Raw genomic sequence first — 26,148 nt, 5'->3', positions numbered from 1 at the left:
TTTTCTTTTTTTTTTTCTATAGAGTATTTAACATTTTAACTGGGAGGGGCAGAAAATAAAACTGAGGGGGCTAAGCCCCTTGCTCTTCTTGGATCTACCTGGGATATTGATTTGATGTTACCTGCCTCTTGCTGGACACAGATTTATAAGGCCTATTTGGATGAGTGCCCTTAAGCGTAAACTAGCGTAGTAAGTTGAAACAAACCAAAACATTTTCTAATAACTTGCTCCAAATTTGGCATAGCCTACATTTCCATTCGCAGTCAGCTACACGTTTTGATCGAAGCTTCTGAGACGTATCACCGCCGTGTGCCGACCCCTTGTGGAATTCCGTGGAATAGTTCTTAATTGTAGGATGGGCCAATGTGCGGGCTACAAACTGTTCCCTACCTAATGCCGCAGGTCTACGTGTTTCATTTCTGCCGTAGACTAAAAGCTGTCCAATTTTATTGCAGAAGAGTGCCGCGTGGCATGGCTTGGAGCAGCACTTTCACGAGTGCAGCAACAAAACGAAGACAGGCTGAAACGTGTGGATTCTTTGCTACCCTTGGCTACTACAATTCCCCTTAAGGATCATCGGTGTTTTTGTTTTGAATATGATCAAATGACAGTTCGACAGAGTTACTGAATTTTTTTAAGGATGTCTTCATAAAGACGATTTGGATCAAGTGGATGAAAGTCGATGCTGCCTGGTTCTAAGCGTGTTTCACCTGTTCGTTTGTTGTAACCTACTTTACTGTAATTGTGTCCCTAAATTATTTTCTATGATATGGTAAGTAGTATTAGGCATGTTGGCTACACTAATCTGACAAGGCAATCAACTGACCGATATTATGGCATGATTATTATTAATTTCTACATGACAATTAAACAGTGCATTTACCGATGTACGTACCAGTAATACAAAAAAAAAAAAAATAGAAAATACAGTTGTTTAGAGGTTTTATAAAGGAAAACATTCAATTCAATCTAGGTTAATGTGTGTACAAAATAGAATCTAGGTGCATGGCAGACCGAAGACTCCAATAAAGGTTATAACATATTATAATAATAGATTATGAAACAAAATCAGTGGTAACAGTGATTCTACACATAGTCGCTTGTAAATATTCACAACCAGAGGAAAAAATTATAATGAAATCTATGAAGATAGGATTTAGTGAAGCAAAAACCTCTTAAACATCCCACAGCAAAACCACAATATTAGTAGAACACTGCTATTTCCTGTCTGTATGGCTTCAATTCCTGTTGGAACAAAAACACTATTGTTAAAAAACAGCCAGCCAATTCATTATCATTATTTAATTCCTGTAATGTTTTTACTTATTTTTTACCTGGGTAATGTGTCAGTGTTGATTTCCCTGTGAAAACAAAATAAGAATTTAACCTTTAAACTGAATAGCAATGACTTAGTAAATCGTTTTTGGTATCTTATTGTGATCCTAAACAGCTTAGTAAATTATATTGTGCTCATTACTTTCATATGTTTAATAATATACCAAACATTAAAGCAATATGTACAGTAAACTCTGATAGTATTAAACCATCATTATACCTTAAATGATGGCAGTAAAGGTCAAGCATGAACATGATTTACTGGTTCACTATTAATCTGCTCCACTAGGTGGTGCTATAGACCAAATATCATATAATTCAACAGGAATAGTATGAACAGCTCTCGTATGAAATAAAAACCATGACAAAAGTAAGTTCAATGTGAGTTAAGCTAGCCTAGTCCCCTACGTGCTGTAACTGCAACTATCTGAATGGCCACAAACAAGTTGACAGACCGCCTGGACCAAGCTGCAGTAGAGTAAATTCTCTACCAGTAATTACATGTAAGCTATACTACTAGTAAGCCACTCACTGCTGGGCCAGGATGAGGGGGATGCTGGGGCTGTCAGTCTGAAAGGGCGGAGCTGTCTCCCCAGTGCGGGCATTGAACATGGACCGTGTGGAGAGGGGAGGGGGGACCCCACGACCAGCAGCCATGCTCCGCAGTTCCGTGGTGTTACCGTGTATGGTGTGGTGGTGGTACAGCTGAATACTGAATGCATAGAAAGAAAGCAGGTGGAGAGCAAGGCTTACATTAGTCAACCATTATACTGATTTTATCCCTTGAAGTGATTTATCAAATCCTGGATTTGTTACTACAGGTAATCCATTAGATGTCCTGACATTCTGTATTTCTGGGACTGTGATTAATGTCTGTCTTCCTGGCACTGTGATGAATGTCTATGTTCCTGGGACTGTGATTAATGTCTGTCTTCCTGGGACTGTGATGAATGTCTATGTTCCTGGGACTGTGATGAATGTCTATGTTCCTGGGACTGTGATGAATGTCTATGTTCTTGGGATTGTGATGAATGTCTATGTTCCTGGGACTGTGATGAATGTCTATGTTCCTGGGACTGTGATGAATGTCTGTCTTCCTGGCACTGTGATGAATGTCTATGTTCCTGGGATTGTGATGAATGTCTATGTTCCTGGGATTGTGATGAATGTCTATGTTCCTGGGACTGTGATGAATGTCTATGTTCCTGGGATTGTGATGAATGTCTATGTTCCTGGGATTGTGATGAATGTCTATGTTCCTGGGATTGTGATGAATGTCTATGTTCCTGGGACTGTGATGAATGTCTATGTTCCTGGGACTGTGATGAATGTCTATGTTCCTGGGATTGTGATGAATGTCTATGTTCCTGGGATTGTGATGAATGTCTATGTTCCTGGGATTGTGATGAATGTCTATGTTCCTGGGACTGTGATGAATGTCTATGTTCCTGGGATTGTGATGAATGTCTATGTTCCTGGGATTGTGATGAATGTCTATGTTCCTGGGATTGTGATGAATGTCTATGTTCCTGGGATTGTGATGAATGTCTATGTTCCTGGGATTGTGATGAATGTCTATGTTCCTGGGATTGTGATGAATGTCTATGTTCCTGGGATTGTGATGAATGTCTATGTTCCTGGGATTGTGATGAATGTCTATGTTCCTGGGATTGTGATGAATGTCTATGTTCCTGGGATTGTGATGAATGTCTATGTTCCTGGGATTGTGATGAATGTCTATGTTCCTGGGATTGTGATGAATGTCTATGTTCCTGGGACTGTGATGAATGTCTATGTTCCTGGTACTGTGATGAATGTCGGTCTTCCTGGGACTGTGATGAATGTCTGTCTTCCTGGCACTGTGATGAATGTCTATGTTCCTGGGACTGTGATGAATGTCTATGTTCCTGGGACTGTGATGAATGTCTGTCTTCCTGGGACTGTGATGAATGTCTATGTTCCTGGGATTGTGATGAATGTCTATGTTCTTGGGATTGTGATGAATGTCTGTCTTCCTGGGACTGTGATGAATGTCTGTCTTCCTGGGACTGTGATGAATGTCTGTCTTCCTGGCACTGTGATGAATGTCTATGTTCCTGGGACTGTGATGAATGTCTATGTTCCTGGGACTGTGATGAATGTCTGTCTTCCTGGGACTGTGATGAATGTCTATGTTCCTGGGATTGTGATGAATGTCTATGTTCTTGGGATTGTGATGAATGTCTGTCTTCCTGGGACTGTGATGAATGTCTGTCTTCCTGGGACTGTGATGAATGTCTGTCTTCCTGGGACTGTGATGAATGTCTGTCTTCCTGGGACTGTGATGAATGTCTGTCTTCCTGGGACTGTGATGAATGTCTGTCTTCCTGGGACTGTGATGAATGTCTGTCTTCCTGGGACTGTGATGAATGTCTGTCTTCCTGGGACTGGGATGAGTGCCTGTCTTTCTGGGACTGTGATTAATATATTTTCTGTATGTTTTTCAACCTTACTGTCCTGGAGAGCAGGTGTACATCTTATTAGGTGATGATGTCTACTTACTCTGGTGTTTTCGAATCCCTTTTCTCCCTGAAAGTGAACACCAAAGAACATGAACAACCACTCTATAATAATAATGTTAATAATACAGGACACACTGACAAATGTGAAGGTTTTAAAATGTTTCCACTGGGCTTAATGTATTCTGACAGGTTGATTAACACTAAACAAAAATAAAAACCCATTAAAACCCATTGAAACCTCAGTTGAATACAACAGACATACACTCCCTCTCGTCTGCAGCACATGATGTAGGAGAGAAGGAGACACAGGATGATGGCCAGGACCAAGGGGACGATCACAGTCACTATGTAGTCTGGCAGGAAGTCTCTGGGCGGTGGGGACTCTGGAGGATCGTAAACGCCTTCAGCATCCAGGATACCAGGGCCCATGGTGGGGGCGGGAGAGAAGGCCACGGGGCTGGATACATCAATCTATGTACAGTAAGCACAGGGACAGAGGAGGAGGACTCACATGGAGGAGGGAGGTTTGGACATGTGCAAAATAGTCCTCTTGAACTATCTCAGCCTCCTTCCAGGAATGATTGCAATGTCAGTAATGTGGTGCTTTTCTACGCCGAGACGTTCCCAGCGCTTGTGCTTGTGGACTCACCAGTGTGGAATTGCACCAGGTGACGCAGTTGCTCGGGTAGGAGCAGACCGCGCAGTTCCCGGGGACCCTGCCTCCAGCCTCGCACTGCCTCTTGTGCTCGGCAGTCTGAAGCCTCAACAAACACTCAGAGAAGCGCTGGTCAGAACCCACCTTCACATACACCCTTGGACACAATACATGACACCAGCTTTTCAACTGTTTGTTCACATTTCCAAAGACTTAAAAATAAAACCTGTGTAGGGCATTTTAACCAACTTAAAATGCCCTACACAGGTAATTTGGAATTATTGCCTGGTGTAATGTTCTTCTGAAGATCTGCCTCCCGGGAGCCTACTCACTAAGTAATTCTCCTGCTGGTCTGAGATGCTCCCTGTTTAATACTACTAGTAGTAATTGTTAGTGACAGTTGAAATTTGACACTTCTTTACCCCTCAAAGTGTCCGGCCAGAGGCAGGGGGACACGGCCACCTCGGTCCAAAGCAGACGTGATGTTGACAAATGTTAGCTGGTCTGTCTTCCAAATCCTCTTCAAATCCTGACGGATTTCTTCCTGGACTGCAGAGGGCAGCACCTTCTCAATCTCCCTCAGTGGGATGAAGAACTCAGCCTGATAGGGCAATCTCTTCTCTGTAAGCATGGCCAATAGTGGGATATTCTTTTTTTCTAGCACAAGGGTTTTGTGTAGGTCAGAATGTGTTTTGTGCTACAGTCAGAAAACACTTACCTGGTGGATCAATTCTTATGATCAGTCGGTCTCTAAACGTGTCGTAGCTCCGCTTGTTAATTACTGTGATCTGAAAAAGATAGGAAAATTACTTTTCACTTTATCCATGCATTGTTATACAAATATTGTTATCTCCAAGGCAAGTCATGCTTGAAAATATTGTTAAAAAAAGTTTAAAGAAACATCAGAACACCCCATAATTATTTCCACTGAGAAGAGTTCTGATAACACTGTCTGTGGTCCCACCCTGGCTCTGGTCCAACTTACTACACGATCACAGTGTTCACCGACCTTTTTTTGGTTACTCCACCAACAACAAAATGTTTGTCTGCCCAGAGTCTGCCTTCATGTGCCTTCTACAAGTAGGCCTACAAGTAGACTCTCGCCCAGGGAAGCTCCGCCCAGGGAAGCTCCGCCCATATTGAACACCCTCCTCTAAAGTACCCTCCTGTGGATAGGCCAAGTAACCCCAGGAGTCCTGGTAGACGGGCTGGGGAACACTGTCCCATTTAGTGTCTCAGAGCATCTGTGGTTGGAGTCTGTTCGGTGTACCTCAATAATAGTCTTCTCCTGGACCAGCGGGGTGCCGTAGAGGAAGCCGTTATCATAAGGATGCCTCTGGGTAAAGCGCAGCCAACCCGGCAGGTCTGGGAAGGCCTGCTTATTGCACTTAAACAGCATGGGATCATTGTAGACTTTTCCTGCTTTTCAGAATGGGAGAGCGAGAGGATTGCATTAAAAACACTTCCCTGGGGATGAATGCTGACTGTTGCATGGAAGGCTTTTCTAATACAAACTATTCATTTACATACCAAAATTTTCCAAACATCTGCACTTTTACATTAGTCAGTTCATATAAGTGTGTCTATTCATTCTGAATGATGTAAAGTTTGAATAAAATAGAATAGAAGATACCACAACAGAATACCGTTCTTGAAAAGGATTTCTATTTAATGATTATCATTATGTAACTAATTAGCTAAATGTGATCTCAAGATTTACTTCGGATGACTTCATGTCAGGCTTACCGTAATGATGCAGGAAAGGTTCGAAATCATTCTGGAAGATCTCCCTCTGCAGCTCGAACACAAACAGCTGTCCCATCGGGGTATTCACCTTGATGTCTGTCTTGACCACCAAGATACAGGCCACACACACTGTGTACAACAAGTAGACAAGAACACAGACACAAATTCTGATTTGCCACCCCATGGCCACCATTCCATTCCAGTTTGCATTTATATTCCGGTCATTAGAAACATGTACATCATGCGGTATATTGGCAACACAATTTGACTCCTCTTGTTTTACGCCTTTAATAACTGCTACGTTCTCTAGAATGTCTACTACAAAACACAAATCCTATCCGCTACAGCAGTAAATAAAAGAAGCTTGTCAGTATGGTCATTTTCACTTTTATAAATGAAGAAATACTTCAACTTGCCTGTTAAAATAAGCCCCCAGCTTGCCCAGTCTGCCATCTTGTTTTGAAAAGTGATTGACAGGGCCAAGAGGAGAGGAAGGCTGGGTCGCAGTCAACCAGGGGCCTACAAGGCTATTTCTGATCCACGCACTACACAATAATAGACTTCCTAAAGTCTCTCTCTGTGGGTGTGTGTGTGACTGCATGTCTGTGTGTTTAAAGCATTATAATAAAAACACCAGCTGTGTAATCTGCCTTGCACTACTGAGTGTCTCTCTTTCTTCCTTTACCCTATTCTGTCAACCATGTCTACACACTGGCAGGGGAGGTCTGCTGTCGTCATTGTATCCAATCAATGTTTTTTATTATCTGGTGCTTATGATTCTGTAAAATGGATGTGAGAAGAAAACGTATTACAATTATGAAAAACCATGACATGAACTAGTGTACACTTACATTCATATTCTGTAGATACTTTTTTTTGTTCAAACATAAAACACTATTATAAAAAGGTGCGTTAATTAAAATATAAATCAAGAAGCAGAGCATCCATGATCTTACACACACACACAAACACACACACACACACACACGTTTGTGTGTCTGTCATTATGGGATCCTGATACTTAATCTGAAATCCATGTGCATTATCCCCTAAACCTAACCTTCTCTTGACCCCAAATACCTAAACTTTATGGCTAAATTCAACCTTGCCCTAATGCCTAATCTTAATCCTGATTGGTAATGCCTAAAACTAAATGTTACACCAATTGTAACACTATGCACTGCTGTAGGTTTTACCCCAGAACTAACCCTGCCAAAATGTGGGACCATATGTTTTAGGTTTTACTAATTTTGTGGGGACTTCAGTTCCCAACTTGCACACATTGACCAGGATCACACACACACACACACACACACACACATACACACACACACACACACACACACACACACACACACACACAGAAACACCCTGGAAATGTCCACATCCCTTATATTTTATTTTGCAGTGTGGGTTTCCATATCAGCAATAATGAGATGCAATCACTAACATTTCAGAATAATTTATAAATTAAATGTAATGTTGATTACTACAAAGAGGCTACTACACTTTAACTATGAAACAGTACTAGGAATAGCATAGCGCCCCCGTTATACAGCATCAAAATGCAGGAGTGACGTGTGCACGCATGGCATCTCAATGGGTGCTGCTTCTTAATTTCGGTTGTATTATGATGGGTATATTATGTCTTGCCATTATCAATATTACTAATCTGGTTTCCTTTCCTGAAATACATAAATGAGTCTACGGTCTTTCTTCATAGCTAGCTGTTGTGCCTCGAACACTCACAGTATGGACGTAGCGCATTGAGTTGCAGTCATGATGCTGTGTAGTGTGTAGGAGGCGCGGTGGGATATAGCCTGCAGAATGATTAGCAAACCAAGGTAGGTCGCCATGAGGCTGGGGAAATATAGGCTATCCTACCCATTACACAGCCAAAATAATGTAACAATGGAAGCAATTAAAGGTATCTGATAAAAACAGTGTACAACGCCAAAAACCTCTTAGCCAGTAGATGCAGGAAGCGATATTACAGAACGGATACATCATCATGGCATGTTGGCAACAGTACAGTAATCTGACACACGCGGGTTTGTATTTCTTCAGGGTCCTAAAATGAAATACAATCAATGTGTCAAATATATTTTTAGTTAGATTTGGATGACCTGTTAAAAATAGGAGTTTTCCATTATGATATATCGATCTGTAGGTTATTTTCACTAGGCTATAAATAAAGTTGTAGGAATAAAAACGTAGCGGAACAGTAAATGCAACACGCGCTATGACCCAGTTATGTCCCATCCTCAGCAGCAGTCTGCTTTTACGCGAGCGAGGATAGGAGGACCCATAGACAGAAATCTGCAGCTCAGAAAATCAAGAGATCAAAATGATGCTGCTGGTCGCCCAAAAGGATTAAACGGAAGCAATCTGTCAGCGAACAATCCAATGTTAGGTTAGTGTTCCTGTTTTTTGCTGTGATGTTGTGGTAACCGCGGTGTTTTAATCCGCCCGCATTTTTTGGTCAGGTTGGTGTTTCAATTACGAGCAAATTACTAATACATCGTTTTTTACTTTCCTCCATTACACAGGATTACATGTGATGGACGCGGCCTAAAAGAAAAAAAGAAAACGATTTATTTAATTTCCATTAGCTAGTCAATTCTAGTCGGCACCGTCTCCCTAACAGATTTGACTGTTGGTGAGAACGGACCGATTTGTGCTGACAACTGCGCTAGGGAAAGGGAGAGATGCCGCTGCTGAAAGGACGTTGTGACGCTTGACTGACCATGATGAAGACTGAATCCTCATCTTCCAAGAGCCCCGGCTCCGGTTCGACGCTGCGGAGCCCATCCCCTCACCGGAACGCATACGAGGCGGGGATGAAGGCGCTAAAGCCTGCGAAGGACAATGCTGCGAACGGCGATCATATGCAGGAAGGCCCCCGCGGGCGCCGGAGTTACGGCTCCAACGTGCATCGTATCAAGAACATGTTCCAGCAGATGCAAGGCCCAGGGAGCACGTCTCCCGGCAGGGAGGGGGAGGGAGGGGATGAACCAGAGAAGACAACCGAGAGGGTGCGTCTTTCTCTTCCCAGAGCCGGTAGCCTGAATGAGAATGTGGACCACAGCGCTTTGCTGAAGCTGGGATCCACTGTCTCAGAACGGGTTAACCGGTTCGACCCTGGTGCCAAAGCAGAGAACGGACAGATTCCCAGAGCCTCGTCCCCCAGTTACTCTAAGCTGCAGGAGACACGGAAGATATTTGAACAACAGCAGGCGGCACAGCAGCTAGAGCGTGAGAAGCAAGCCGCTGCCACAAACAGGGTCCTACTGAAGACTGAGCGGACTTCAGGCCTGGGCTTCCAGGATGGCAGGCTGGACGTTGTGGCACGCTTCAATGGTAGCACAGAATCCCTGGACAGCCTGGACACCACCGAGGCCGTGTCCCCAACCGTCTCGCAGCTCAGCGCTGTCTTCGAACGGGCCTCCGAGCTCCGCAACAACCTGCACCGCCTCTCCTCCACCCCTCCGCTGCCCTCCCGGGGTGTCAGCACCAAGGTGGGGGTACAGCTCAACTCCAAAATCATCTCCAAGAGGGCCAGCCGTGCTTCCGCCCTCCCGATGGCCAACCAGGAGGAGGAGGGGGGCCGGGGGCGCAGCCAGAGGGCCCAAGACGGACCCCCCAGGAGCCTCAGGGCAAAGGCTACCAACTCATCCTCCTCCGCCTCAGAGGGCCAGCACGGAGGTCAGAATGGAGGCCAAAGCAGCCCGACGCTACCCGGTGGTGGGACGGAGCTCAGGGATGGCTGGGCTGGGCTGGAGTCCGGGGACCAGGCCACAGTTGCCGGCCAGGAGGACTTTCCAAGCGACCGGGAGCCAAGTAACGCCTTAGTGAAAGCTGACATCCACCAAGTGTCCCTGGAGAATGGGGAGGACAGGGCAGAGTGGGAGGCCCAGGTAAGGGAGACCTCTCCCAAGGACACTAGCGGTGAGAGGGCCGGGCAGAGTGGAGACGGAGGGATTGGCCAGGGGGTTGCAGCGGAGGAGAGGGAGGAGAGGACGGTCAAGGAGGACCAGGCAGGAGGGGAGCATGTGGACGTCAGAACCTACAGTGCGGTTGGGGAGGACTCCAAAGGCAGCCAGCAGGATGAGGAGGAGGACGAGGAGGAAGATGACGATGAAGATGACGATGAGCCCTACGAGCCCGAGTCCAGCTGTCACGAGAAGCCGGGGCTGCCTGAAGAGGAAGACCCTCCACCCAGCCGGAAGATCCGTTTCAGCACAGGGCCGATCAAGGTGAGCTCCCACTCTTCTCCAGGTGAACACGCTCTTTCCCTACCACACGGGCATCCATCTTTACAGACAGTCCTTTTGCTTCGGTTTCTTTCTCACTCTCTTTCTCTCTCTCTCTCTCTCTCTCTGCAGCTCCTTCTCTGCCCCCTCTCTGTTTCAGTGCCTCTTTGTTAATAATTGTTAGGAAGGAACAAAGAGACAACATAATTAGCGTAGCTTCTTTCCTATTGTGTGGCGTACAATCTTGTTCAGTGGTTGTTTTGTATGGGTGGCAGTGATGCTCCTGAATAGTATTTATCGCCACAGAATATGAAGTTGTTTATATGGGCTGGTTGGTGATGGGTCCACATCCATGTGCTTTTTTAAGTAATAAGTGATGAGCAAGAAATAATATTTATGATTTCTTTCTCTGCAATGGCTGTTTTCTGCATTATCTTGACCCAGCACTTCATTGTTAACTAATGGGCCATTAGATGTGGATGGGCTTCCCTTTTGATTTAAAGTAGTTAGGTTGGTCTATGGGCTTGTTTAAGATACGAGAGAGGGAGTGAAATGTGACGCATGCTACCTCCGAATTTGGCGTCTCGAGCTATCAATATTTGTAACTTTACACATCAAAATAATCTAGAGTAATTTAAACAAGCCCTACGCCATCAAATCATTACACCTGAGCTAAGGGGCAATCCAAAAGTAGTTGACTGGACCAACAACTCAGAATTACCTTTATTTGCCAAGTACATTAACATGTTATTGGCAAACCGTAATTTGATTTAGTGGGGTGGTGGGGCTACAATAAACTGAACATAGACGATAAACAGAGTACAGATAAAAAATCAACAAGGAGACACTTATTTTTATTATTAAAATGACATTAAAAAGGGAGTAATAAGCATGGTATGGATCTCTTTACAATGGAGTGCAGTTTTAATGCACTTTCAATCCCCTATCATATTGAATATCAAGAAAATCCATCAATATTGATTTTCCGGGCTAGTCACAAATTATTATAGACTTGGGCAATAGAGATGTACTGTATGCAATTCTAGACACCATAATATGATGGAGGTTCCATCCATATCAGGGCTTGGAGGAGAGAAGTGGATTCATACTGTCTCTCTGCAGACTGGGTAAGTGTAATGATCCGAAAAGCAGACTGTGATTCTTCTCTGCCCAAGAGAATCATGGTCTGGGTCGCCGTAGGGGCTCCGGTTAGAAGCAGTGCACTTCCAGGGAAGCGTACCGTATTCAGCCCTGTTCTCCGCCATCCCAGCTCGGTCTCACCGGCCTGAGGTCTCCAGCGTTAATGTGGTTAGAGAAGCCCTCGCTCCGCCAAGTCAAGTGTGCTGCGATGCTGTCAAATCCCACACTTGCAGCACCAGCTAGCCAGCTCAAGCAGAGAGCGGGTTATTTCCCCTGTCGCGACCGTTCGCGTCGCTCTTCCTCCTCTCACGAGAGGTTCTTCGTCCCTTTTAACCAACGTCTATGTCGTGAGGTATGTTGTAATATTTCAGCCTGTTATGATAACCCATGATTCCCAGTGTAGTAGCCTCTCAGTGGAGGATGGGGTTAGTTCAAATCCCATAAGAGGATGAAGCAGTGAATTGATGACGTATCCTAAAATAGTTTTCAGCCGCGACAGTTTGTTAGACCCAACTGGGAGTGGTGGCCGGTTTCTAGCCTTACCTTGTACAGTTGCACCTTACCAGCATGTGTGGTCATAGGAATAATAGTAGGGTATTACATTTCAATAGTGCTTTACAGGCTGTTTGACTGATGCCTAGTCGTTTTGATATCAGATTATTACTGCTGTGGCCGTTGTCCCCTCCCACTGACATGGTCCTTCACACTCTATCAAAGTGTCCTTTGTTGGCGACAGGGCGTTGGGTACAGTGGGTCTGCACAGGAGTCGGGGGAGCGAGGTCATGTTGAAGGCCATTTATTTGGCAGCTAAAATGTCATGGTATAATGAATGCCAGGACTATGGTCACACAGTAGTGTCACTAGGCTTTTTGTTGTGGCTGAATCTCTCTCTCTCTCTCTCTCTCTCTCTCTCTCCCTCTCTCTCTCTCACAATGTAAATACATTTCAGTTTGTTTATCAGCTTTTTGTAACAATGTACATATCACGGTGCGTATGTTATGAAATTGTTGTCGATTTGCTATGTAACATTAAGGTATTTCATCAATAATCGAGATTGTGGTCACAACTAAAATAGAAACACATACATATTCTGTCTCTCACGCACGCACACTCTCTCTCATACAGGAAACACTTGTGCTTGGCCATTTTTGGGTGAATACTCCCCCCGTTGTAACCACGCTCTCCATCTCACCCACTCACAGGGGCCGTCGTGGTCTTAGTCAAAAGTATCTTCTCAAACTGGAACAAACAACATTGCGGGTGCAGAGTTCAGTTCACACTACCAGCTTTGTTCACATTCTCTAACACCCTCATCCACTCTGGCTCTTTCTTTTTCCCTCACTCCCCCTCTTTTCTATCTCTATCTCTTTCTATATCTCTATCTCTCTGTCACCGTTCCGCCGCTCCTGTTTTTTGTGAAGTTGATAAAAATAGCTGCATTGTAATCATCACAGACAGGCCTCTCCTTTGGGATTGTCGGCTCGTTTTAAACACAGGAAGCTGCTCTCTGGCTCCACTCTTAATTCATTTATAGGGTTGATTGTCCATATTCTTTGTATTTCACTGTTTTTACAACACTGTATTTCATAACTGTCCTCTCCCGTTCTTCTGGTACTAGGTGTTATGATTTGTTTTTAATCTAATAGTGATTGGGACATTACAACCTGAGACTCTGTTCTCTGTGACCCAACATTAACTGTCTTCTCCATCCTCATCCTTATTCCTTAGTTGTCTTTTTGATGAAGATCTGCAGCCTATGCAATCACAGCAGATAGTAATCCAACTCTGTTGTAGGCCTAGTCACGTATAAACAAATGTTTTACACTGTCTGCAATTTAAACAATGAATGATGTCGTTATAGCCCAGAGTTTGTATTCAATGTTTACTGAAAAGGAACACATTGAGTTGAAATGGTTGGTCTTTGCTTTGACTGCAAGGGAAAGGGAAATCTGTTCACTCTAGGTATCCTAAAACAGTTCATGCTTGTGAATCTGTTGTCCATCTCAAAAATGACATAGTCCAGTAAATGTATTGGCCAGTCATAACGGCAGGGTAAGCTAGTGGACAAGATCAGGTGATTTGAGCCAGTAAACGAAAAGTGAAAAATTATTTTGTTCTGTCTCTGAGCGAGACACCACCCTAATTTCTCCCAGGTTGCTGGCTGGCTGTAAAATAAGAATATTTTTGTTTTATATACCTAGTAAAATAACCGGAAAGAAAGAAACAAAATGTATCCAGGGAATCTAATTGACCAGTCATATCTCACATACTGTGCCATCCTGTGAAACTATTGGCCAGTAATATCTCACATACTGTACTATCCAGTGAATCTATTGACCAGTAATATCTCACATACTGTACCATCCAGTGAAACTATTGGCCAGTAATATCTCACCTACTGTACCATCCAGTGAAACTATTGGCCAGTAATATCTCACATACTGTACCATCCAGTGAAACTATTGGCCAGTAATATCTTACATACTGTACCATCCAGTGAAACTATTGGCCAGTCATATCTCACATACTGTACCGTCCAGTGAAACTATTGGCCAGTCATATCTCACATACTGTACTATCCAGTGAAACTATTGGCCAGTCATATCTCACATACTGTACCATCCAGTGAAACTATTGGCCAGTAATATCTCACCTACTGTACCATCCAGTGAAACTATTGGCCAGTAATATCTTACATACTGTACCATCCAGTGAAACTATTGGCCAGTCATATCTCACATACTGTACCATCCAGTGAAACTATTGGCCAGTCATATCTCACATACTGTACCATCCAGTGAAACTATTGGCCAGTAATATCTCACATACTGTACCATCCAGTGAAACTATTGGCCAGTAATATCTCACATACTGTACCATCCAGTGAAACTATTGGCCAGTAATATCTCACATACTGTACCATCCAGTGAAACTATTGGCCAGTAATATCTCACATACTGTACCATCCAGTGAAACTACTGGCCAGTCATATCTCACATACTGTACCATTCAGTGAAACTATTGGCCAGGCATATCTCACACCATGCAGTGAATCTGTTGTCTAGTCATATCACACAAACTGCACTATCCACTCAGAGGGAAAAGGGGGGTCGGGACCAGAGAGATTATCAGCAAGGTCATTGTGTCCCACTTTTCTGGCCTGGTTGCGCTATATTACACACTCTATGAAATGCACCAGATCATACAGTCTATGGGAGTGGTCGCTAACAGTGACATTCCTTAAGCGGATGGTCAGGGCTCAGAACATTATCAGGCTAGTAGTTTAAATGTATGCATGGCTAATGTAAGTCAGTCTGGATAAGTGTCTGCTAAATGACTTACAAACAGACAACATGAACGTTTGCTGCCAAGTGTTTACATTTCTGCAGATGAGTACATAAATGTAAGCACTCGCTGTGACCATAAGTATACACAGTAACACAACAGAAATGGCTAGGTGATCTGTTTATCTGTCCGAACCTACTGAGATAGACAGCAGCACGCACACAGAAAGAGCTCACCCAGAGTCACACAAAGTATATAGAGAGTGGTCAGTGAGGTTTCGGTCCAACATTTAGAGAGCCCCGTTTCTCTTTCAAGTGTTAAACAAAAACCAATGAATATATTCAGGGAAAGCAGACATGCAATTTGTTCACACCAAAATAGGCAGCACAGACATGCGTAAACTATTTTGCTTGTTTTATTTGCTGTTGTTTTTCGTTTGTTTTATGATAGGGGACTTACAGTGCCCTCCGTAAGCATTGGGACAGTAAAGTTAAAATTTCTATTTTTGCTCTACACTTAAGGCATAAGAAAATACAGCTAAAAGATGAATATGAGGCAAAAGTTCAGCATGTCCCCTTGTATTTCTGTCTTTTTCAACGCTTTTACCAACTAAGAATAACAGCCCTGTTAAAGTCCCATCGGCCGATTTTATGTGAGCATCAGTATTGGGACATTCGGCTGCGTCAGGTTCTTCCTGTTACTTTGATTGTTCACACATAAAAGGTCTGTTAATGTGAAGTCACAGTTCTGTCCTTTGCCTTTGCCTCTGGAGTCTGTGTTTTGTGTCAGAGGGCATAATCCAATATGAACACAAGGGAGATGTCGGTGAAAGAAAAGCTAGCAATTTAGATGATGAAAGAAAAGAGGAACTAAATAAGAACTATAGCACAAAAGTTTGGCATAGACAAATCAACAGTTTCAAATTTACTGAAAAAGAAAGTAACCACTATTGTCTTCAGCTATCGGCAACAACCGTGTCAAACCAAGGAAAACAACAGCAGTCGGTGACAAAAAAATGACCAGAGCTGAGACAAACAACACTAGAAGTGTTAGTAAAATCACCAACAATCTCTAGAATTTAGGCATGAAAGTGTCACAATCTATGTTTTACATAATTACAAACGCTACACTGCAAGATGCAAACCTCTGATCAGCACCAAAAACAGAAAGACCAGATAAAAATTTGCTAAAATATGCAGAGATCAGCCAGTACAGTTTTGGAACAGCCTATGGACAGATGAGACAAAGGTAAACCTGTAACAAACTGATAGGAAGGCAAAGGTTTAGTGAGAAAAGGAACTGCAGATTATCAAAAGCTTACCTGCTATATTATTGTGCTGGGGGACATGAGGGATGTACTACTAACTTTTCTCAGTTTCCTCCAATTTTACATTTTAGAAGGAGATGAGTTCCTGGTCCACACCTGCGGATTACCTGGTTTGGGGGGACCGTTGCTGTTCCTGTCCTTGTCCACCTGGTCATACTTCTGACCTAGTCTAAAATCAAATATACTCTGGATTTAGCCAAGAGAAATTTATTTATTATTCCAATTGGACTCTTAATATCTCACCCGGCACAGCCAGAAGAGGACTGGTCACCCCTCTGAGCCTGGGTCCTCTCTAGGTTTCTTCCTAAAATTCGACCTTCTTAGGGAGTTTTTCCTAGCCACTGAAATTCAACACTACTGTTGTTTGCTCCTTGGGGTTTAAGGCCGGGTGTCTCTGTAAAGCACTTTGTGACAACTGCTGTTGTAAAAAGCGCTTTATAAATAAATTTTGATTGATTGATTGATTGATTACCACCTCATCTGTTATACATGGTGGAGGTAGTGTCATGGCATGGGCATGCATGGAAACCTCTGGAACTGGCTCCCTCATCTTTATTAATGATGTAATAAATTAGGAAAACAGAATGAATTCAGAAGTACAAAAGCATACAAAAGGATATCATTGAACAATAAAATGACACCAGGCTTATGGTGGCAATGAAATAGGACACAAAACACACCAACGCAACCAAGGAGTTGTTTAGATGGGGGAAAAGTGTAATGTTTTAGACTGGCCAAGTCTGCCTCCTGATTGAACATGCATTTCACTCGCTGAATTTGCATTTTTGTCCCAATACTTATGGAGGGCACTTTAGATCCTCAAAACAAGGATTTCTAAGCGACTGACCGAAGTGGATGGGCTACACAAGCAGAAGACCATACCGGGTTCCTTTCCTGTAAGCTAAGAACAGGAATACGATGCTACAGTAGGAATGTGATGACCAGAACTGGACGGTTGAATATTAGAAAACGTTGCCTTTTTTGACAGTCAGATTGTCATGTAAACTGCATGAACCCATCCTGCCTTGTGGCAACAGTGCAGGTCGTTGGTGATCAGGGTGTGGGGTATGTTTTCTAGGCACACATTTGACAGACCCCTTAAATGGCTGTAGTCTATCCGTCTTAAAATGGATATTTCCCATATGGTGTGCCATGCAATGGAGTTCAATCAACATTCCTACCTAGTGAGAAAACAGGATTTTATGACTGGTCATGGTATTTATGAGAATGGACAATGGTAATTTTTGGGCTAATTTAAAATCACTCTGCCACAATAATAAAAAAAACTTCCTGTAAGCCTTGAAAAAGTGACATACCGACATATTCCAATACAGTAGTAATGTTTAATGCCTGGACAGTACTCTCCATAAACTTCTCCAGTGTGTTGATCTACCTTAAAAAGTACTTCCCAAATGGCACCCTATTGCCTCTGTAGTACACTACTTTGCTGCTCCAGAAATTCACTGAAAATATGTTCATTTCGTAGGGAATAGGGCGCCGTTTGGGACCAGAGAACCGTTCTCATGCTGTGGTGCTGTGTTGATTCCCGCCCAGGGTCAGCCAAGCTCATTGTGACAGTGCTGACTAAGTCTGCCATGCCAACAACGCTATGCAACCGTTACCATGACAGAGCTGACTAAGTCTGCCATGCCAGCAACGTTACGCAACTGTTACCATGACAGAGCTGACTAAGTCTGCCATGCCAACAACGCTACACAACCGTTACCATGACCGAGTTGCCACCGCATTCAGTATCTGAACTGGCAGATGGATGACGGTATTGGAGGGCGGTAGGATACAGGGGTGACAGTCAGGAGAGATGGTAGGAATGAGGGATGACAGTGGAGGAATGGAGTGTGGTAGAATGGACAGATGACAGTGTTAAGGGATGGTTGGATTGAGGGATGAAAGTGTAGAAGGATGGTAGGATTACAGTGTGTAGGGATTGTAGGATGACAGTGTGGAGGGATGGTAGGATGGAGTGGGTAGATGGGTGTCATGATAGCAGAATGGCAGGACAGAAGGGTAGTTGGAAAGAAGCTGGGTGGAGGAGTAGATAGATGGTAGGATGGAGGGATGGATGGATGGTAGGGTGGAGGGATGGATAGATGGTAGGATGGAGGGATGATAGATGGTAGGGTGGAGGGATGGATAGATGGTAGGGTGGAGGGATGATAGATGGTAGGGTGGAGGGATGATAGATGGTAGGGTGGAGGAGTGGATAGATGGTAGGGTGGAGGGATGATAGATGGTAGGGTGGAGGGATGGATAGATGGTAGGGTGGAGGGATGATAGATGGTAGGGTGGAGGGATGATAGATGGTAGGGTGGAGGGATGGATAGATGGTAGGGTGGAGGGATGATAGATAGTAGGGTGGAGGGATGATAGATTGGAGGGTGGAGGGATGGATGGATGGTAGGGTGGAGGGATGATAGATGGTAGAGTGGAGGGATGATAGATGGTAGGGTGGAGGGATGATAGATGGTAGGGTGGAGGGATGATAGATGGTAGGGTGGAGGGATGATAGGGAATTTGTTGTATTGCTGTCATGGCTGCAGGGCTGTAGGGATTGGGACTGATCTAATGTTTTAGGAGGATTTCATGTTTTTAGAGAATAACTACCCCCTCCTCTGCTTTGGCCTGAGACCAGACAGCCTAACCCAGTTATACTGTTACGTGTAGAGAATAGAACTGTAACCCGGTTATGCGTGTACACTAGAACTGTAACCCAGTTACACTGTTACAGTGGGGAGAACATGTATTTGATAGACTGCTGATTTTGCAGGTTTTCCCACTTACAAAGCATGTCATTTTTATCATAGGTACTCTTCAACTGTGAGTGACTTCAATGCTCTTACTGAGGGAAGGAGGTTGTTGGCCAAGATCTCGCAATACATGGCCCCATCCATCCTCCCCTCAATACGGTGCAGTCGTCCTGTCCCCTTTGCAGAAAAGCATCCCCAAAGAATGATGTTTACACCTCCATGCTTCACGGTTGGGATGGTGATCTTGGGGTTGTACTCATCCTTCTTCTTCCTCCAAACACGGCGAGTGGAGTTTAGACCAAATAGCTCTATTTCTGTCTCATCAGACCACATGACCTTCTCCCATTCCTCCTCTGGATCATCCAGATGGTCATTGGCAAACTTCAGACAGGCCTGGACATGTGCTAGCTTGAGCAGGGGGACCTTGCGTGCGCTGCAGGATTTTAATGCATGACGGCGTAGTGTGTTACTAATGGTTTGAGAATGTGGTCCCAGCTCTCTTCAGGTCATTGACCAGGTCCTGCTGTGTAGTTCTGGGCTGATCCCTCACCTTCCTCATGATCATTGATGCCCCACGAGGTGAGATCTTGCATGGAGCCCCAGACCGAGGGAGATTGACCATCATCTTGAACTTCTTCCATTTTCTAATAATTGCGCCAACAGTTGTTGCCTTCTCACCAAGCTGCTTGCCTATTGTCCTGTAGCCCATCTCAGCCTTGTGCAGGTTTACAATTTTATCCCTGATGTCCTTACACAGCTCTCTGGTCTTGGCCATTTTGGAGAGGTTGGAGTCTGTTTTATTGAGTGTGTGGACAGGGGTCTTTTATACAGGTAACGAGTTCAAACAGGTGCAGTTAATACAGGTAATGAGTGGAGAACAGGAGGGCTTCTTAAAGAAAAACTAACAGGTCTGTGAGAGCCGGAATTCTTACTGGTTGGTAGGTGATCAAATACTTATATCATGCAATAAAATGCAAATTAATTATTTAAAAATCATACAATGTGATTTTCTGATTTTCGTTTTAGATTCCCTCTCTCACAGTTGAAGTGTAACTATGATAAAATGTAAAGACCTCTAAAATCGGCAGTGTATCAAATACTTGTTCTCCCCACTGTACACACACTGGCATATTTAGAGGGTTTCTGGTGACAATGAGCCCAGAAGGGTGCACTGGATGCTGGTCCTGTGTCTAAAAGGTACTAATCCCTGCATAGCACACTACTCTTGAACAGAGCATTATGCGCCCTGGTAAAAACTACAATGTGATTTTCTGGATTTCTGTTTTAGATTCCGTCTCTCACAGTTGAAGTGTACCTATGATAAAAATTACAGCCCTGTAGATGCTTTGTAAGTAGGAAAACCTGCAAAATCGGCAGTGTATGAAATACTTGTTCTCCCCACTATAGGTGTGGAGACAGGAGTACAATGGCCACTCTTTCGTCTTGGCCATAGGCTTTAAATGTTTTCAAATGTATACGTTAAGGCAACATGTTTGTTTGTTGGAGGTATGGGCTTGGAAACATCTCACAGGGACATCATTTTAATTCGCTTATTTATGATGAGTTTGTTGCTGCTACAGTTTAATTAAGTCACAGGCCAGCCCTCAAAACGAATTTATCCCACATTCACTGGGTTAACTACAACAGATATCTGGACAATTAAATGAAAGGAGACAGAGATGCAGGCCAGGCTATAGGACTCATGGGAATTCATGTCTTTCCAATGGAGATTTACCTTGAATCTAATGACACTGCATCAGTCAGAGTTATCCTCATTTCAAAGTGGAATTCCTTTGGGACATGGGGATAATTGGTGTGGGTTTCCCAGGGTACCAGTGGGTACCGGGTCCTTCTCATGAGACCTCACCAGTGGGAATGAAATGAGGATTTAAGAAAATAAACATTGAGATTAAGATCTGAGATCATTAGATTCATATATACAGTGGATATAAAAAGTCTACAGACCTCTGTTAAAATGCCAGGTTCTTGTTATGTAAAAGAATGAGACAAAGATAAATCATGTCAGAACTTTTTCCACCTTTAATGTGACCCATAACGTGAACAATTCAATTGATAAACGAAAAATAAAAAACTCACAATAGCCTGGTTGCATAAGTGTGCACACCCTTAAACTACTACTTTGTTGAAGCACCTTTTGATTTTAATAGGAGTCTATTAGCATGGGACATCTTGATGTGGCAGTATTTGCCCACTCTTCTTTGCAAAAGAGCTCCAAATCTGTCAGATTGCGAGGACATCTCCAAAACGTTCATCTTCTTCTGATGAAGCCATGCTTTTGTGGATTTGGATGTGTTCTTTGGGTCATTGTCTTGCTGAAAGGTGAACTTCCTCTTCATCTTCAGCTTTCTAACAGACGCCTGAATATTTTGTGCCAAAATTGCCTGGTATTTGGAACTGTTCATAATTCCTTCCACCCTGACCAAGGCCCCGGTTCCAGCTGAAGAAAAACGGCCCCAAAGCATGATGCTGCCACCACCATGGCTTTGGAAATTATTTTGTACCCTTCTCCTGAATGATATCTTTCAACAATGAGATCCCTCTGATGCTTCGGAAACTCTCTGCGGACCATGGCTTTTGCTCTGAGATGCAACTAAGAAAATGTCCTACTAGAACAGCTGAACTTTATTTGTGATTTAAAATGATGGGAGGTGTGTAATGACTTCTATTTAACATCTATTTAACATGAGTTTGAATGTGATTGGTTAATTCTGAACACAGCCACATCTCCAGTTATAAGAGGGTGTGCACACTTTTGCAACCAGGTTATAGGTTTTTATTTTTCATTTTTCCCCCTCAAAGATTTCAGTTGGTTTTTCAATTGAATTGTTCACATTATAGGTCACATTAAAAGTGGAAAAAGTTCTGACATGATTTATCTTTGTCTCATTCTTATACATCACAAAAACATGGCATTTTAACAGGGGTGTGTAGACTTTTTATATCCACTGTATTGTACATATTTCTCTTTTTTTACAAGATGTTGTCTTTACTGCCGGAAAAAAAAAAGTGATTGTAGTGTGAGACATGAGTGTGAGATGCCCCGGTGGTTACGTTAATATATTCGAAGTAGAGCCTGTGGAGAGGCCCTGTGGAGAGGAACAGGCTATTTCTATTGTGAGAAACCTCATCCGTCGCCACCACCTCCACACATCCTATGTGGTTTAGCCCAAAACTAGATTTGTTTCTTGGGAAAGCAAGAGGAGGAATGGGGCAAACTGGTTTCTCTAGATGTAACCACACAACCAGATGCCAGAGTCATCCCTCATAGCCTGGGGCTGTGTCCCGAACATAAACCTACTCCCCTTGGGCTGCACATTCAAGACCCACTGTGGTCTATTTTAAGAAAGAAAACTGCATGAGGTAATTTAATACATGATACATTCCTTTAGTGTTAACATGATTCAGCTAGTACATCAATGTGTTGCCATGGCATTAGTGTCTCCAACAAGGGCTGTCATTCTAATCACTGCATGCAGACACTGACTGGGTTGCCTAGCCTGAAAGACGATAATATCATGGAGAAAAGCAAGGTTTTATTTACTGTAGCTGCACACTGAGCTTTCCTGTGACATCCCAGTTAGTCAGTCAGCGTCCCAGTCAGTCAGTGTCCCAGTCAGTCAGTCAGTCAGTGTCCCAGTCAGTCAGTCAGTCAGTGTCCCAGTCAGTCAGTCAGTGTCCCAGTTAGTCAGTCAGCGTCCCAGTCAGTCAGTCAGTCAGCGTCCCAGTCAGTCAGTGTCCCAGTCAGTCAGTCAGTCAGTGTCCCAGTCAGTCAGTCAGTGTCCCAGTCAGTCAGTGTCCCAGTCAGTCAGTCAGTTTCCCAGTCAGTCAGTGTCCCAGTCAGTCAGTCAGTGTCCCAGTCAGTCAGTGTCCCAGTCAGTCAGTCAGTCAGTGTCCCAGTCAGTCAGTCAGTGTCCCAGTCAGTCAGTGTCCCAGTCAGTCAGTGTCCCAGTCAGTCAGTCAGTGTCCCAGTCAGTCAGTCAGTGTCCCAGTCAGTCAGTGTCGACTGGTGGCGGAGAGAGGGGGAGGCGTGGATGGGATCCCGGCCATCTGTCAAGCACTGTGACCTAATATCTGTCACAACTGGAGCAGCAGCGTGCAGTTCTGCCTGTGTCCTCCCCCAGCCCGCTTCCCCCCACCTTAATCCCAGTGTTTGTGTCCTAAAAGGGGAAAGGCTGTCGCTCTCGTTCGCCGCCACAACGCCGCCAGATCCGGCCACGCCCAGCCAGCGTTCGTCTCCCGTCTGCTTACTTTCCACACGGGAAGGGAGGCAGGGATGGAAGGCTAGACGGAGGGAGAGAGAGGGGTACATGGAATGCGGGGGAGGACGGAGGGAAAGAGAAGGATGCAGGGAGGATATGAGGTCATCGTGTTGAGTGATCAGTGTTTGTCTGTCCTCTGTGGGATAATCCCGTGTAAGGAGGGACAGCTCTTGACTAGGGAGAGGAGAGGGTTGGCTTTGCTCCTTGTTGATCAATGTGTGTGTGTGTGTGTGTGTTTGTGGGTGTGTTTGTGTGTGGCCATGTGTGTGTTGCCTAGGCAGTCAGTCACGGGCAGAAGATGCAGCACAGTGGAACCCAGGCAGGTGATATAGACACGTCCGGTTGTATTGGAATGTTGGTCTTTTGTTGTGTTCAGATAGGGCTGGACTCTTTTTAAAAAATCTAAATCACAATACTGATGCGCAACATTTGTATCTCAAAAGCATGTGATATACTGAAACACCTCAGCCACGTGAAAACATTTGTTTTCCTGGTTTACTCCAATTCTTTCTCTTCCCTTTCTACACACAAAGCCCTCTGTCAGATGAGCAACGCGGTTTATCTTGCCCAGTTTTTCGCTATAACCTTGCCTGCTGTTTTGTTAGGTCAAATGCAATCAAACGATTGTTTCGAACGAAAACGCTATTGCTTCTGACTTTGCTATTAAATTAGTAATTATATTTCCGGTTCAGCCAGTCAACATATATATCTATACCTTGAGGTATATTGCGCCATTGAATCACAGTCACAATATTTGTTCAAATGATTGAGAAAATACTATTTTGAACCTATGCTTTGCTATGCATATGGTCTGAACTCTGGTAGTTCGCAAAGCTACAAAATGATCATATAACATTTGTATTTTATTTTATCGCTACGATGACATTTTAGACATATAAAGTGCCAGTACAGACACAATGATGGCCTTCTATATGCCAGCCCTACCTAGTCACAACACAACTGATAAGCTTGAATGCATAAAGAAATTCCACAAATTAACTTTTGACAAGGCACACCTGTTAATTGAAATGCATTCCAGGTCACTACCTCATGAAGCTGGTTGAGAGAATGCCAACCGTGTACAAAGGTGCCTTCAAGGTCAAGGGTGGCTACTTTGAAGAATCTAAAATATAAATGTATTTTAATTTGTTAACAGTCTTTTAGTTACTAAATGATTCCGTGTGTGTTAACTATTATTCTACAATGTAAATGTGTGTTAGCTATTATTCTACAATATAAATAGAAAACAGTAAAAAAAAGGAATGTGTAAAGCATGCACAGGCACAGAGAAATTTACTAGAAATGAAGAGGCCTCTAGTTGGCAATAAGAATGTAACCAGTGACATCACTACTGGAGTTACACAATGAGCTTTGAAAGAGCACTGGGCAACATCCATTCACAAGAAGGAAAAACATATATTAATCCTCAAGCTTTGATTGGGCATTTACATGAGTCATTAGTGGCCTTTATGGTAGCGGATGTGCTTTGATTCAAGGCCTTCTCTTACAAATATCGAAAACCATTCATACAACTGGCGATACCAGTATACATTTAGCTTTGTCAAAGAAATGTTCCTTATCTCAACCCATCCAGTATTTCATGTTACAAAGAAAAAGTAAACAAAGAACAATAATATATGCCATTTAGCGTAGGGTTTTACCCAAAGCAACATCCAGTCATGTGTGCTTACATTTTAATACTCTATACTTCTCTTACAAAAAGGTAGGTTGAATTGTAGGGGCAATGTCAAATCAGACAAGCACTTCACTGTGGTTGCTATGGAAACCGAGACCATGTGATTTGGACAGCACTGTTAAAGCAAAGAGATTGTACTTTCTGTGTGTGTGTGTGTGTGTACTGACTAGTCTGATGATACTACGATGGATATGGATGAAGTGAGGACATAGGGAAGGAGGGAGGTACAGTGAAAAGGAGTGAGTCTTACCGAAGGGAGTGGGGAGAGTCAGGGAAAGAGAGGATGAGGCTCGGGGATGGTCCTGTGTAGCCTAGTCAGACCCTGGCTGTGTGAGGTGCACGTGTGAGGTGGTGCATACATAATGACCCTTCCCCTGGAAGACCAGAGAACACTGGCCGGTTCCGAGGAGGCTTTCAAATTCAGCCATGTTGGCAGCTCCCTGTGTGTGTGTGTGTTTGTGTGTGTGTGTGTGTGCAGCTGCAGTGACCAGGACTGCATTAGCATGCTGCAGGTGCTCATGTAAACTGTCACAGACCACATCCCAAATGGCACCTTACCCCCTATCCCCTTTATAGGGTCTGTAGAACCCTGGTCAAAAGTGTACTATTTAGGGCACACTACTTTTGGGTGCCATTTAGGGTGCCATTTGGGAGGAAATCATTTTAGTTGGTGCTGGGCACAAAGTGATTTACAGATTGTGCTCTGTAGTAGTATCAGACCCACACAAAGCCCTTTTCTAAGCAGCTGTTGTGTTCCGTCTGTTTTTCAGGTGTTTGCCACCTACCCCAACGAGGACTACGACCGGCGGAACGAGGATGTGGACCCCATGGCTGCTTCGGCCGAGTACGAACTGGAGAAGAGGGTGGAGAGGCTGGATCTGTTCCCTGTCGAGCTGGAGAAAGGTACACCCTGGCTTAGTCACCCACATAACCTTCATGTTGTCTGGGATTCAGAAACCACCCCATTCCCCCTTCAGAATAGCCCTCTCCGCAGTGCTGTAAAGAGGAGTTTATCTTCCTTCTCTTGAGCCGGTCAATCTATCCCCCCACTCAGTCAGCAACCATCCATCATCCCTCCATCTGCTTTCTGTTTGACCCTCCTCCCAGGGAATTCGCACTACATCTTTACGTTTGTGAAAGACATACTGAAAAGGACTGTCGCGAT

At 43.9% G+C, this 26,148-nt stretch overlaps 2 protein-coding genes across 6 annotated transcripts in view; one reads left to right on the top strand and one right to left on the bottom strand.

Annotated features, from left to right (window-relative positions):
- Positions 1-2: 2 nt before the first annotated feature.
- On the bottom strand, positions 3-8,472 carry sgca (sarcoglycan, alpha). 4 transcript variants are annotated; one of them, XM_020046491.3, is made up of 12 exons: positions 7,987-8,472; positions 6,654-7,016; positions 6,238-6,366; positions 5,762-5,913; positions 5,210-5,279; positions 4,914-5,112; positions 4,486-4,648; positions 4,099-4,307; positions 3,877-3,903; positions 1,868-2,047; positions 1,335-1,361; positions 3-1,245 (listed from the first exon to the last, which is right to left on the bottom strand). In XM_020046491.3, the coding sequence occupies exons 2-12, from the start codon at positions 6,688-6,690 to the stop codon at positions 1,239-1,241; spliced, it is 1,200 nt and encodes a 399-aa protein (XP_019902050.2). In that variant the 5' UTR covers positions 6,691-7,016; positions 7,987-8,472; the 3' UTR covers positions 3-1,238. The 4 variants fall into 4 exon arrangements, with proteins under 4 accessions (XP_019902050.2, XP_010886969.2, XP_034148112.1 ...); XM_010888667.4 differs by lacking the exon at positions 7,987-8,472 and having other exon boundaries at positions 6,654-7,097; XM_034292221.1 differs by lacking the exons at positions 6,654-7,016; positions 7,987-8,472 and having other exon boundaries at positions 6,238-6,624.
- Positions 8,473-8,534: 62 nt separating this feature from the next.
- Positions 8,535-26,148, top strand: part of LOC105021171 (neurabin-2) — a 27,010-nt gene continuing 9,396 nt past the window's right edge. The window contains exons 1-3 of one of the 2 annotated variants that reach the window (XM_010888656.5): positions 8,537-8,650; positions 8,787-10,493; positions 25,754-25,886. In XM_010888656.5, coding sequence (XP_010886958.2) covers positions 8,985-10,493; positions 25,754-25,886 — 1,642 coding nt within the window. In that variant the 5' untranslated portion in view covers positions 8,537-8,650; positions 8,787-8,984. Of the gene's footprint in view, positions 10,494-25,753; positions 25,887-26,148 lie in introns of both variants that reach the window. The other variant, XM_020046490.3, reaches the window with a different exon arrangement.

This window comes from Esox lucius, chromosome 5 (assembly GCF_011004845.1).
Source record: "Esox lucius isolate fEsoLuc1 chromosome 5, fEsoLuc1.pri, whole genome shotgun sequence".
In the NCBI taxonomy this organism is placed as follows: Eukaryota; Metazoa; Chordata; class Actinopteri; order Esociformes; family Esocidae; genus Esox; species Esox lucius.
Note: the sequence above shows the minus strand (reverse complement) of the source record. Positions and strands in the feature narration are given on the sequence as shown.

Bases quoted from the DNA above. Each gene is read 5' to 3' on its own strand.
- sgca (XM_034292221.1), bottom strand. From the start codon at position 6,430: ATGGTGGCCATGGGGTGGCAAATCAGAATTTGTGTCTGTGTTCTTGTC. The intron at 5,914-6,237 runs GTAAGCCTGACA...CATTCTGAAAAG, and splicing joins ACCTTTCCTGCATCATTACG to CAGGAAAAGTCTACAATGAT. The intron at 3,904-4,098 runs GTATGTCTGTTG...GTTCACTTTCAG, and splicing joins TGCTGCAGACGAGAGGGAGT to GGAGAAAAGGGATTCGAAAA.